Here is a 14,366-nt window from a genome sequence, read left to right as displayed (position 1 = left end):
GGCTACACCTCTCAAGTCATACAGGGATCCACCTTCTAGAAGTGCTGTACCTTGGAAGGCAGCATTTGGGTCTGCTTGGCTCACCTATAAACACCAGCAACAGAAAGATGGGATCAGAGAGGTTATGTTGGCTGAGTTCACAGAACACTATTTAAAATTAATGGCTCTTACATGTATACTGGAAAATGCGTGATAGAATTGGGGGCATGAACACTATTCTCAAAACGCTTCAGAGTTTAAGATATCAAAGCAGGATTCAAAGTGGTTAGCCAGGCATAGCTCCTTGAGAGCGGGGAAAAAGGAAGAGCACACACAGAGGTAATATCCCCAAAGCAGCATTTATTTACCCACTGAATTCCAAAACATTTAATTTAGAAGTCTGGCATTTCATAATTACCCATCTTGATTGACATGGGCTGACACACATGGTGCTGTCAGGATACACAAGGACAACAGCCAAAGAGTTACAAAAAATAAATCCATGATTCTTAAACAATCGCAACCAAAAAAAAAAAAAGGTACAGGTATCAAAACTTTAGATGCATTGCATTGAAAAGAAGGTTGTGCACGTCATAATTTAAAGAGGCAAAACAAGGCGCTACTGAAACCTCACATTAAACAGTTTATTACCAAGCGGATGGAAAGGAGCAAGTGGTCTCTTCATCTCAGCTTCCCCTAAGTTTTCCATTAGCTGAAGAAAGAGGTGGGAGGGGCGAATTCATTTTTGCATGCACAGATGTACTGCTTAACAAAACACTATCAGCTTGTTTTAAATGGACCATTTAAATACCAACTGTGGCCTGTTAAAGGCTGAGTCTCCTTTCTAGTTTCTAACTTCCCCACTGCTTTTACCTGCAATTCACCTAGACTGCAGGCATGGTGAAATGCCTCCTTCAGAACGCACCTGTCTGCTCAATTCGAAAAGGGAGCTCCCGTGGTCTCAAAGCAATCATCAGTCCAGCAATGCCCATAAATTTATCTGGAACTGCTTCCCAGGGGCGGAGAGCAGATCTGAGTAGCTGTGCTGTCATACACATAGGTTTAGCACTGGATACTGAGTGACTGTGGCGAGGAAGGACCGGTGGTGATGGGGCGGGGGCGGGGCAGGTCAGGGAGCCTCAGTTGCCTTCTCCGGCTTCTTCGTCCTGCTGGTCGCTGGTCCAGAGGGTGAGGTTATCTCGCAGCAGCTGCATGATGAGCGTGGAGTCCTTATAGGAATCCTCATTTAGTGTGTCCAGCTCGGCTATGGCGTCGTCAAAGGCCTGTTTGGCTAAGAGACAGGCCTGCTCCGGTGCGTTCTGGATCTCATAGTAGAACACGGAGAAGTTGAGGGCCAGGCCCAGCCGGATGGGGTGTGTCGGCTGCATGTGCTCTTTGCTAATTTCAAAGGCTTCCTTGTAGGCAGCCTCTGAAGCTTCAACCACGCTGTTTTTCTTCTCCCCAGAAGCCACCTCGGCCAGGTAGCGGTAGTAATCGCCCTTCATCTTCAGGTAGAAGACCTTGCTCTCGTACTGGAAATCATTGCAGTTCTTGATGAGGAACTTGTCTAGCAAAGCCAGCACATCATTGCACACCGTCTCCAGCTCCTTCTCTATCTTCTCCCGGTAAGCCTTAACCTTCTCCAACTTCTTCTCGTTCCCGTCGGCCATGGTTTTCTGCTCAATGCTGCTGATGACCCTCCAGGAAGACCGCCGGGCACCGACCACATTCTTGTAGGCCACAGAGAGGAGGTTTCGGTCCTCATTGGAGAGAGGTTCATTGAGCTCTGTCACCTGCAACATCCGGAAAAGAAACACACTGAGACCCAAGTCCAGAAGCCCTGGAGAGAAATCTTCCCTTCAACCGAATCAACAACCCTCATCAAAAACAGGATTATGGACAAGCCACTTGAGAAAACTACACAAGAATTCTATCTGAAAGGAAGACTGCAGTCTAACAGTAGAGGTAAGTATCAATTCAAAATGTTGAGTGATAAGGATTAATTCAGGCCTTCTGAGGTGCTGCAAGGTGGTGACACAAAACAGTTAGAGGAAAGCCCAAGGTTCAGCCATTCTGCATAAGACAGTCTCACACTCAAATCATACAATTCCTTTGTCAAATGTTCAAAGATGATTACAGATTAGAAGTCTGTTCTAGACTCTACCTCCAGTTTTATATTCTAGAAAAAAACAGTCACACCTCTATCAAATACTTAATAGATGAGAGCTTCCAAGATGAGTCAAACACCACACAGATTTAGTGACCAGAGTTTGGCTACAATGGATCTCCACTGGTATACCCAGCCCTCCCCAACCCAAAATGTATGCATCAATGACAGAACATCATCCCCAACCTCTGCTGAAAGAACAGCTATTCAGGAGCAAGCTTTACTCTGACCTACTTGACAGGAAACTGTGACTGCCCTTCAAGGATGGAACCACCAATTATTTTGAGTGGAAATGCTAAATTTCACGAGTTCTCCATGATGCCAACTGCAAGCAGGCCAGCTCTATGGTAAGCAGAAGGAGCATTGAACTTTGTTGTATTATTGAACTGTGCCACCAAAAAGTTATGTTGAAGTCCTCACCCCTGGTACCCATGAGCGTGACCTTATTTGGAAACAGGGTCTTTGCAAATATAATCAAGATGAAATCATACTACATTAGGGTGGTTCCTAAATCCAATGACTAGTGTCCTTACAAGGAAAGACAGATTTGGAGAAGAAGCCACTCCCATGCAATGATGAAGGCAAACTTTGGAATGATGTGTCTACAACAGCCAGCAAACTACAAGGATCCAGGAGCCACAAGTGAGGCAAGGCAGGAAAGGATTTTCCCTCAAGCCTTCAGAGGAGCACAGCCCTGCCAACTCCTGGACCTCAGATTCAAGCCTTCCAAACTGTTAGCGATAAGACACACTTCTCTCATTTGAAGCCATTCAGTCTGTGGTGGGTTTTTTTTTTTGTTTTGTTTTTTTGGTCTTTTTAGGTCCTCACCCACGGTACATGGAGGTTCCCAGGCTAGGGGTCCAGTCGGAGCTATAGCTGCCGGCCTACGCCAGAGCCACAGCAATGCAGGATCCGAGCCTCGTCTGCGACCTACACCACAGCTTATGGCAACGCTGGATCCTTAACCCACTGAGCGAGGCCAGGGATCGAACCCGCAACCTCTTGGTTCCTAGTTGGATTCGTTTCCGCTGTGCCACGACAGGAACTCCTTGGTGGCTTTTATTGGCAGTCCCAGGAAGCTAATACAGAAAAACCTCAGTCTGGGCCCCAGCAAAGACGCTAACTTGCTAAAATGGCCGGCATCTTCTACAGAGTGGGCAGATTCGTTAGGTATATGACCTACTAAGAAAGATCTTTCATTTAAAAAAAGAAAAAGAAAGAAGAGCACTTTAAAAAAACATTTAAAAAGATGGTAGATTTGAAAAATTAGTTCAAGAACATAAGCAACAAATGTAATCATTACTATGTGTAAAATTAGAAAATGTGTGCCAAGTTCTTAAAAAGTAAAACAAACAATTGTCAATCACCACTCCCCTCAACGAATCCCTGACAAAATAAAAATACCAGCTCCCTCTTCTAATTTCCTTCTCTGTCCCCAGTATGCTTACTCTTCTGCTGCAAATCCTGAGCCAGGGATAGTCCCTCCCCCTTCGCCCAGTCCATTAACCCAACCCCACTTCTTTCTTCACTGTGTCTTTGACTACAGCAGCCCCTGACATTTCACAGGAGGGCTGCCTGCAGGCCGGGTTCCTCATTCCCCAACATATAGATGGGAATGGTCTCCATACAGCTCTCTCACCTGTCCAGTCTGGGGCAGTCCTTCTCTCTGCTAATCCACAATCCAGATTCCCTTCAAGACCTCTAACCACACTAGCTTTCTCCTCTAGGGAGTGCCTTTAGACACTCACATACTCACATGTGTTTACTAAAAATATAAAGAGACTTTGTAGATTTTTTTTGATAATTTGGCCTTTTAAGGAAGCACCTCTTATTAATCAAAATTCTATCTCAAATCCTGTGACAAACCTCAGAATGCTTGAATTCTTTAGAATGACACTTTTCTAGGGCAATATTCAATAAAACATGAAGCAAAAACAGAATTGGGAAAGCTCCCTAGATCTTCCAGTAAAATGCAAATGATACCCAGAAGGAGCCACTATATATTTCATCCTGTGGCCAATAAAGCTGTTTTGGTTGGACTACTGCAAGGACACACCAAGGTATGTCCCCAGAGTAGATCATTAAAATTAAGTGAATACCCGAAATATTTATGTATCACACAGAATGTACAAGGGACAGTATCATTACTAAAAAAAAAAAAATCTCAAGACAGCTGGAGTTTATTTAATGTTTTTTTTGGGGGGGGTGTTTAGGGCTGCCCCTGGAGCATATGGAAGCTCCCAGACTAGAGGTCAAATGAGGGCTACAGCTGATGGCCTATACCACAGGCATAGTAACACGGGATCCAAGCCATGTCTGTGACCTACACCACAGCTAGAGGCAACACTAGATCCTTCACTCACTGAGCGAGGCCAGGGGTCGAACTGGCATCCTTATGGATACTAGTCAGATTTGTTTCCATTGCTCCACAACAGGAACTCCTGACATCTGGAGTTCAGCCTGAAGATTGCTGTATGACCTTCAAAGAACACAACTTCTCTAGGCATCAGAAGTAAAACAAGGGGGACCAGCACAAACAGTCTCAAAGGACTTCAGCTCTAAAATTCTAGGATTCCACTTTGTTCAGCAACAATAAAAGATATGGGAAGGCATGGGGTCAGTACTATTAACATAAATGAAATATGAGGATAGCTGAGGGTTTCAGAAATTCATGTACCCCTTCTCCATCAGTAATCAACTGCCCAAAAAGGCTGGGCGATATTTATGATGACACCTTCATAAGAAAAATCATCTACTAGGAGCACTGGTGTTTACGTAACCACCATCTGGTTGCCTGCCAGCGGGAATGAATCACTATCGGCATCAGCTGAGCGTGACTAATGGCTAAGCAAGCATTGTTCTTAGATCCCCAGCCAGCGCCTAACTAGGAAATAACTGGATACATTTAAATAGAGTATCTTTTAATAATTCTGGGTCACAACTCAGTTAACAAAGGGAAACTTACGGGATAAAGACAGTTTTATTACTAGATCAGATAATTAAAGAAAACTGGGAGTCTTCCCCAGATTGGAAAATTATAGACTGAAGTGAGGTCAGACAGCTATTAAAACCAGATTTACCGCCAGTCTTGACCGGTGATACTTATCGCAAATGCCCTTCGTTAATGTTAGTTAGCACAAGTCCCCCATGCTTCAAATTCCAAAATCCTGGAGCCAAGAGTTGTAAAGAGAAGTCTGGTCAGCCACTAAGAGAAGCAGACACTGGAGTTCCTGTACTGGCCCAGTTAACGAATCCGACTAGGAACCATGAGGTTGCAGGTTGGATCCCTGGCCTCACTCAGTGGGTTAAGGATCCGGCGTTGCCATGAGCTGTGGTGTAGGTCGCAGACAAGGTTCAGATCTGGCATTGCTGTGGCTCTGGCGTAGGCTGGCAGCTGTAGCTCCGATTAGACCCCTAGCCTGGGAACCTCCACATGCTGAGTGTGCAGCCCTAGAAAAAGGCAAAAAGACCCCCCCACCCACCCCCAACCCCCAAAAAAGAGAGAGCTGCAGACACTGAGAAGGCGTCAGTGTAATGGAAAGGAGGGCAGCCCTACTGGTCCCGGGCATCCTGATACTAAATCTGTGGAACATCACCTGCAGCTTCTATATGATTTAGTGCATCTCAACAGTCACAAGTTTCCAAACGGTTTCTATTAGGAACATAAGGACTAGACATGGAATATTCCAAATGGAGGAGACCTCGGCAAAGGTTCTCAATCTTTCTCCTCCAGTGTCTCAACATTCTCGTTTCCACCACAGGAGCTGTGCATGGTGCAGCCACTCCAGACACTGTCTTCACATGGCTGCACCAGCTCTGAGGGGCTCCCCCACCTCCACCCACACTCCTCTGCGTTCTTGTTCTCCTGCCCACCCCATGTAATCCTACTCACAAGCTTCCTGAAAACCTTCAACTGGAGGACCCTTCCCATGAAGAAAGGCTCTCCCCTTCATTTCTTTTGAGGACTGGACCCCCTGCCAGCCATTCTACTGCTGCATGTCCTCACCATGCAGCCTCTGACACAAAAACTCCCTTCACCCAGCTTCTCTGCTCTGGACCACACAGCATTCCTGGCCCTCACTAATAACCTGGTCAGCTACTAATGCATTTTTCTTCCTATGACACCATTTGCCTAACTCAAAAATCCGTAAGGGCCTCCTCCCACTAACTCACAAGGCAATAAACTATGTGTTTGTGAGTATAAATAGACCTGTTGCCAAAAATAGCACAGGGACTATTTGGGAAAACTTAAGTTTTCAATCTGGGAAACATCCAACCTCAAAAGTAATACTGAGCAAACAAAAAAACCCACCCTTGAGCTGCCAGATCCACTGCCAAAGCTGGGGTTGTAGCTGCTCCCTAACAACTCACCTATCCTTCACAGCTAAACACAGCAACCATCCCAAACTTTAGTTATCCACATGCTACCAATGAGCTTGGTATGAAACCTTGTAACAGAAGAAAAACAATCCTCAAGAACAATCAGGTAGGAGTTCCCGACGTGGCTCAGTGGTTAACAAATCTGACTAGGAACCAGGAGGTCTCGGGTTGGATCCCTGGCCTCCCCCAGTGGGTTAAGGATCCAGCATTGCCGTGAGCTGTGGTGTAGGTCGCAGACGCGGCTTGGATCTGGCGTTGCTGTGGCTCTGGCATAGGCTGGCAGCTACAGCTCCAATTAGACCCCTAGCCTGGGAACCTCCATATGCTGCGGGTGTGGCCCTAGAAAAGACAAAAAAAAAAAAAAAAAAGTTTAATATCAGTCAAAATCGCTAATCTTATATTGTTAACAAACAACCTTTGTCCTGCTCCTGACATAACTGAACATTTTCACAGGCACTGACTGGCACACATTAAATACAATCCCACCTGAATGACCTTACTGCAGCTACTGTCCCTCAAGGCACCAGGCCTGAAGGCTTCAGAAACTATGCCAGGCTCCAATCACAGGGAAGTGCCAACATCCACCACTAAAGAGCGGAAGGCCACTGCAGAGATGAGGAGCAGGAGGGACAGAAAACAGGCACCTCAACCTGGACACTAGGGGAACTCTTACCAACAACCTAGACACTGAAACTTGGGGGCCTCCAGGCTTTACAAAATACACTACAGGCAACGTGGAGAAACAGTCTCTTAAAGGCCACAAGTATATACAGTCCTGCACTTAATTCATAGTAGGAACTCAAATTCAATTAATACTTTGCTTCTTAAACTAAAAAAACTCAACTCCTGGTCTTCAAGAGAACAAGCACAGTCCAGATGCATGAGTTCACCTTTCCTGCTCCCCAGTTTTGCTAAGAGCCATAAGTGGGTAGATTCTGTTTTTAATCAAACTTGGCAAAAACGACTTTCATCTAATAGAGGGAATTATTTGTTCAGTAAGCCCACTTATGTTAATGGCTTGGAACTTAGTCACCAATGATGACACTGGCTAATAAACCAGAAAGTATATGAGAAATAAATATAATGCCTTAGCCTCAGGGGGCATTTATCACAGTGGTTAAAGTCAGAGCTCTAAATTTGAGTTCAAATCTTCACTTTACAACTCGACCTCCAGAAGATTAATCTCTTCAAATCTCATTTGTAAAATGGAGTTAATAACAGGATCCATCCAGAGTGGTTCTCAAGATTAAATGAGAATGTAAACATGGAATAAAAGGTACATTTGCTCAGAGTTCCCGTCATGGTGCAGTGGTTAACGAATCTGACTAGGAACCATGAGGTTGCAGGTTCGATCCCTGGCCTTGCTCAGTGGGTTAAGGATCTGGCATTGCCGTGAGCTGTGGTGTAGGTCGCAGACGCAGCTCGGATCCCGCGTTGCTGTGGCTGTGGTGTAGGCCGGTGGCTACATCTCTGATTAGACCCCTAGCCTGGGAACCTCCATATGCCATGGGAGCGGCCCTAGAAAACGCAAGACAAAAAAAAAAAAAAAGGTACATTTGCTGAGTGCCTAAGAGGTAAAATGATAAACTTCATAAACTTGATGAACTTTGTAACATGGAAAACATATGTATTCCCCTCCCAAACCATATTTCTGGAAAAGTATGACACTGCAGTCTACTATTAATATTAAATTCCAAACAAAAATAAGAACATACATTTTTGGTTTCTTTAAAGGAGTAGTGGGGTCCTTGACTGTGGGATCTTTTCTGGGGACAACTGAGGAACCCCAAATCCAGATGGGGACCACAACTCCCACTTCCATGCAACAAGGCTATGCAAACTGTTCACCAATGGAAGTGCCTTTTTTTTTTTTTTTTCGGTCTTTTTGCTATTTCTTGGGCCGCTCCCACGGCATATGGAGGTTCCCAGGCTAGGGGTTGAATCAGAGCTGTAGCCACCGGCCTGCACCAGAGCCACAGCAACGCGGGATCCGAGCCACGTCTGCAACCTACACCACAGCTCACGGCAACGCCGGATCCTTAACCCACTGAGCAAGGCCAGGGACCGAACCCGCAACCTCATGGTTCCTAGACGGATTCGTTAACCACTGCGCCACGATGGGAACTCCGGAAGTGCTTTTTAATTGAGAATATTGCAAGGATAATGCAGAGCCTCGAACATAAATTTCAAACAGTAGTACCAATGTGGCTTTCAGATGTCACACTAACCACAATTCAGGTACACCTCAAAAATCAACCTTAGTTTCAGTATCTGCAACATGGGGTAGGTCACACCCTGGGCCACTAAGCCATGCTCTCTTCTTACAAACCACCTGCTTATTTCTCCACTTCCCCTAATCTCACAGCTGTTGGAGTAACAGCCTCTTCCCCTCTGACCCATCTCCTTAAGCTGCAGCTTTGTTTCCTGCATTTAAGATTTCTACAGATATTCTTCAAGTCCTTCAGACATTATTTTTCCCTTTGTCAACTTTGTAATCAACTATGTATCAATGGTAAAATACACCATGACATCCCAAATAATTTTCAGTTTATAACTTCATGATTACCACTCATGTTTTAGTTTGGGGTTTCTCTTGGCCTTGCCCATGACATGTATAAGTTCCTGGGCCAAGGACTGAACACACGCACATCAGTGACTCACACCACAGCAGTGACAATGCTCGATCCTGAGCTACCAGGGAGCTCGACCACGTCTTAATATAAAAGATGACTAAGAAATGAGACATGACTGAATTATGTCTATCCATGAATATTCACTAGAAATCTGGTTATTTACCTCTTTCCTTAAGTCACTTAGTGTTATGAACATTTTAATCCCACTTTATACATTTATCTCATAGTTCTCATGATACTCTACCCATTTTACAGAGGTTATGAAGTGTATAAGGTCATTCCACACCTGGTCTAGAAAGGAATTGGGTTCTAGAATGTTTCACAATGTTTCTTTCCACTAGTCCACTCTATGTAAGCTGCTCAATATGAAATAAGAACCTGAAGACACACCTTTACTTCACTTCAAAAACATTTTTGCCCCTTCGAAGTATAGAGTGAGGCAGGGAATTGCAGCTCTCAAGGATGTGAGGCAACCCACTGTTTCCAACCTGCATGGTTTTTTTAAACCTTACCGACATGGTCCTCCAGGTGACGCTGACAGCATAAGGAACATGAGCCAGTACAGGCAGGCAATGTTATTAGGTAACATTTAAATTATAAAGGAAACAGAAAACAAGTTAGAAGGATGAAGACTGAAAACTCACTTGACAGTAACACCAACATTACTAGTTTTACATGTCAGAGGATCAGAAGAGATGTGAGCTTCAAGGTCACAGAGTGGTGGCAGCAGAACATCCCCTCACCCAGGTGTGGCAGAGCAAGCAGTCTACTTACCTGTCCTGAGAAACCCACATAAACCCAAAGAGTTACCCAGAATTCTCTTTCCAAAAGCTATACTTTAGGCCTATGATATTAATGAAATGGGGACTGAGTCTTCTCCATAACATTAAGAATTTAACATACAAAAAAACAACAGGTAGAAATGTGAGAAACTGTTTTCCACTGACCCCTGTCAAGTCCTTTCCAATAAATGTAGTCCATTAGGATGAAAAAAATTTCCTTAATAGGAGAAACAGGCAAAGTGACCCCCCAAATTCTTATTATTTAATAGGAGGTACCTTGAGGAAATGGTTTATCGAAATTCTGAGATAACAGAGTTTGGATTGAATATTTAATGGCTTATCCAACCCATCAATCATTTCAGATGCAGATATTACATATTCCCAATACACAAAAGGGACCATCTGTTTGCAAAATCCTACCTTAACATCTCAGAGAAAAATCTGTGGACACAAGTAGGTAGCTGCAGGAAAGCGTTTTTTTCAAGATTGCTTATAAAGACCAGAAAATCAATTATTTTCTCTCCACAAACTGTTTCATTCTGGTTAGATCTCTGCATTCTTCCTTTCCCATTTCAAGTTGCCTATAGCTCCAGAACTACCTTCCAGTCATCTTCCCTTAACCTGCATCAACGTTGATTCCAGCCCCATTCCTGCTTTATTCCCCAAAAGCCTCCTAACACTGTGGCCTTCAAGTCCCACTCCAGGATAAGTAAGGGCCTCACTAAAATGTCCAAAGAGCGGCCTCAACCAGTATAATCCCAGTGGCACTCAGTTACTGGGGAAAAGTCATACTTAAGTGTGACTTGCTGGGTGGACAAAAGTGGCTTTATTCTGAAGATTAAGCTTAGAACCCCTTCCAAGGAAATGCACTCACACAGTAAGTCCAGATTCTGTAAAATTTGCTATATTACTGTATCTTACACTTGTTTTTCTTATAAGACCCCCAGAATTACATAGACATCAGGTCCTAAACCTAAATCATCCCTGTTCTGGATGAAAAGCTCCCACCTAGCCCATGACACCAAGCAAGGGCTCAAACTGGGATCACCAATGAATCAACAAATGCGAGGTGGCGGCAGCAGTGGTGGTTTCCAAACATCTGGTTCAATGTGTGACAAGGACAACATGGAAGAGATAACTCTTCAAGTACACTTCTTACCTGGATAAGCCCAAATATTGACCTCAACAACATACTTCACATATTACTATTGAAAGCTTTAAAAGGAGCTTTTTATATGACTCTGACATTTTAGGAAGCCTCTGTATTTGTGGGTTTTTTCCTCTAAGAAATCCCCTCCCAAGGCTCGAAAAAGGGCAAATGAGCTGTAGAATCCAGGGCAGTCTAAAAAAAAAAAAAAAGAATCCAGGGCAGTAATTGCTGAACTTAAACCTACTAACACTTGCCACTTGAGGGCTGGTTCAAGTGCAGCTGAGCTCCACCCCCAGGGTTTCTGAGTCTTTAGGTCTAGGGTGGGGCCCCAGGAGATCCTTTCAGGTCTCAGGAGGTGGAACACTGGGTGAACATGGCAGGTTGGTGGCCGCAGCTGTGGCTATACCCGTGTGACCTTGACGCAGAGGGAAGTAATGTTCATTTGGAGAAAACGTGAAATAATGCGCGGAGACGAGGTTAGCGAGGAGTTCGCCACAACCCTAAGTCTCAGGCACGCAGGTGGTATCTAATCCAGGGCATTTGCCAGGGTGTGGTCGGCAAAGGCTCCTTCCCCGGAAATCGAGCTGCAGACAGGTCTCTGAGGGTCTCGGCAAGGCAAAGGTACACGGGCTCGGCCCGCCCAGGAGTCACGACCCGTTTTAGTCTCCAAGCAGATGGGTGCCGCATCCAACCTGGAAGGAGCCACACGCCCGCCACCCTCCCGCCGGCTTGCGGGGGGGAGGGGGGGGGTCTCCGCACACAATGCGGACCCCGGGCGTGGGAGGATGGAACCAGAACGATTCCAGCGAGCGGAGCAAAAACGGATCGGAATTACACCGACTGCAGGTAGTGGCAGCGGAAACCATGAGAGACAGGGCGCCACTCACTAGGTGATTCTTTATTACAAGTTGGGGTGTGGAGAAAAGAGGGGGTGCCCCAGCCCGACAGAAATATCCAGAAGGAGAAATGTGACTCCCTCACCTTCCCACGGGCACCCTCCCTCACCTGTGGTCCGAGCTGGGATATGGCGACCCCCGACCACCAGATGGCCCGCCCGCGGGGTCACCGCCGCACCCCCTCCCTAGAAACCCCACCAGGGCCCGGCCGCAGGAAATGGCGGGGCGCGCGGCGGGCGCGGGAAGCGCGGTGTGCGGGCGGGTGGCCGCGCCCAGCGGGGCGGCGGGGTCGCCCCAGGCCTGGAGGGAGCAGCCGCCTGGTTGCCCACCCTTCCCCTGCGTCGGGCCCCCGGCCGGCCGCCCGGGCGTCCGGCGCGCTCACCGCCTTCATGGCGGAGGCCATGTCGTCGTAGCGCTCCGCCTGCTCGGCCAGCCGCGCCCGCTGCAGCAGCTGTTCGCGGTCCCCCATGTCGCTATGGCTCGGCCTCGCCTCGCGCCCAGCTCCACTCGCTTGCTAGCCCGCGCGTCCGCTCCCGGTCGCCGCGGAGGCCGCCGCCGCGCACGCGCACTGGCTCGCCGGCCCGCCTAGGCTACAAGCAGCAGGCAGCACCGATCGACCTCTCGCTGGCTCGCCTCGCGCGCTGTGGCTCGCACCGCGGACGCCGCCGAGAGAGGACAGGCGGTCACGCGGGGGGATGGGCGGATGGGAGGACGCCTGCGCAGTGGGAGGGGCAGGGCCGGGCGGCGCGGAGCGGCGCAAGTGGGAGGGGGGAAGGGCGGGCCGGCCCTAACGGTCTATTTCAAGGTGACGTCAGCTACTATAAATAGCTGCGACCACCGCCCCGCCCCAAAGCCGCGCAGGCGCCGTGCGAGTGCTGCATTTTACCACCGCAGAGGTGGAGGTGAAGAGGGGACCGCTGGGGTGGGGACTGCAGAGATCGGGGAAGGGGCCGGGAGATGGCTGCTCCGCTGGCAGCGCACTGTCACGGCCCCACCCGGAAAGGTGCTTCTGAACCCATGTTAGAGCACTAGATTGAGAAGGGACTCCAAAGCAAATAAAACTAGCGCTTGGGGAAGCCAGGAGGCCGCATGCCCGACGGGCGGTCTGGACCCGCCCCCGCCCAGTCTAACCGTTCGGCTTCGCAGGGCCACACCCAGCACTTGGGTCTGCGCTGGCAGATTAGAGTCGGTCCCGCCTAACGTCCCCCCCACCCCCACCCCACAACACATTCATTCACTGCGCCTCCACCCTAGGGAGTGGCCTTGTGCAGACTGTGCCTTTACGCGGGAGGAGGGACTGACCGGCCCGGCTGAGGCGGATAACCTTCGTGACACACCTGCTAGGAGCTGGCCCAGTGCTAGGCCTTTCCAGGCACGATCGTATCTGATGCTCACAACTCAGGCCAGTGGGTACAGCTGGCCTCTTTTTTCAAAGCCAGACCAGTGTGAGTTGCTCAAGGTTACTGTTGGCCTGTAAAGTGGCAAAGAGGAGAGTGGACCCGCTGGTCACTGAGCCAGTCCTGGCGTTCCACGCTGAGGAACCCTGGTGCCAGGCCCAGGGCTGGGCCTCGGACAAGAGAGGAAAATCCCAATAACTAAAGCATGACCAGACCTAGTATACCATGCGAAGGGCAGTGCAGGAGAAGGGGCCTGAGGTTCTCTGAGAATTTTATTGAGCACCTACTGCATGCTCAACACTGGGGGAAAGAGTAGGTGCAGAATGAGTAGGACACTCAGTTCTCTCTGTGGCTCAATGAGGTCATCTTGGGAGGGCTGGAATGCAGGTTTAATCCCCAGCCTGGTACAGTGGCTTAAGGATCTAGCACTGGATCCCTGGCCCAGGAATTCCGTATGCCCAGGGGAGGACAAAAAAGAAAAAAAAGAAAAGAAAAAAAAAGAGTTAAGACGCAGCCCCTGTCTCGGAGAAGCAGATGTCTGAATACCCCAAAGGAGGTAAGCTGGTCCAGATAATGTCAGGGAAAAGGTGGGAGAGAGTGGGGTCTGCAAAGACAAAGCCTTGGCAGTGAAGATAAAAACAAAATGGTGAGAAAGGTCGGGCAGTGGGACATGAGGTGAGGTAAAAAACAAGACTGTGGAGTGTTTTCAATGCCAGGCTGAAGATCTGAAGCATCCCTAGGTAGTTGGGAACCACCAGAGGCATGGAAGCCACATTTCAGGCCAGGAGTCTTACTTTGGAGAGTCAGATGCATTAGAAAGGAGAGAGAGGAGGAGTTCCCGTCCTGGCACAGTGGTTAACGAATCCGACTAGGAACCATGAGGTTGCAGGTTCGGTCCCTGCCCTTGCTCAGTGGGTTAATGATCCGGCGATGCCGCGAGCTGTGGTGTAGGATCCCGAGTTGCTGTGGCTGTGGTTTAGGC

General features: G+C 47.9%; 1 protein-coding gene across 1 annotated transcript; it reads right to left on the bottom strand.

Annotated features, from left to right (window-relative positions):
* Nucleotides 1-319: 319 nt before the first annotated feature.
* YWHAH (tyrosine 3-monooxygenase/tryptophan 5-monooxygenase activation protein eta) lies at nt 320-12,630 on the bottom strand. The gene is made up of 2 exons (XM_001928076.5): nt 12,370-12,630; nt 320-1,772 (listed from the first exon to the last, which is right to left on the bottom strand). Exons 1-2 carry the CDS (start codon nt 12,454-12,456, stop codon nt 1,119-1,121), a joined length of 741 nt encoding a protein of 246 aa, XP_001928111.1. The 5' UTR covers nt 12,457-12,630; the 3' UTR covers nt 320-1,118.
* Between the last annotated feature and the right edge of the window lie 1,736 nt (nt 12,631-14,366).

The sequence above is a fragment of the Sus scrofa genome, chromosome 14, assembly GCF_054392235.1.
Source record: "Sus scrofa isolate SSC_HxYL_T2T_F1_AM1 chromosome 14, Sscrofa_HxYL_maternal_Yorkshire_Landrace_v2.0, whole genome shotgun sequence".
In the NCBI taxonomy this organism is placed as follows: Eukaryota; Metazoa; Chordata; class Mammalia; order Artiodactyla; family Suidae; genus Sus; species Sus scrofa.
Note: the sequence above shows the minus strand (reverse complement) of the source record. Positions and strands in the feature narration are given on the sequence as shown.

Coding starts and splice junctions, on each gene's coding strand:
- YWHAH (XM_001928076.5), bottom strand. CDS start 12,456: ATGGGGGACCGCGAACAGCTGCTGCAGCGGGCGCGGCTGGCCGAGCAG. Junction 1,773..12,369: donor TGGCCTCCGCCATGAAGGCG/GTGAGCGCGCCG, acceptor CGGATGTTGCAG/GTGACAGAGCTCAATGAACC.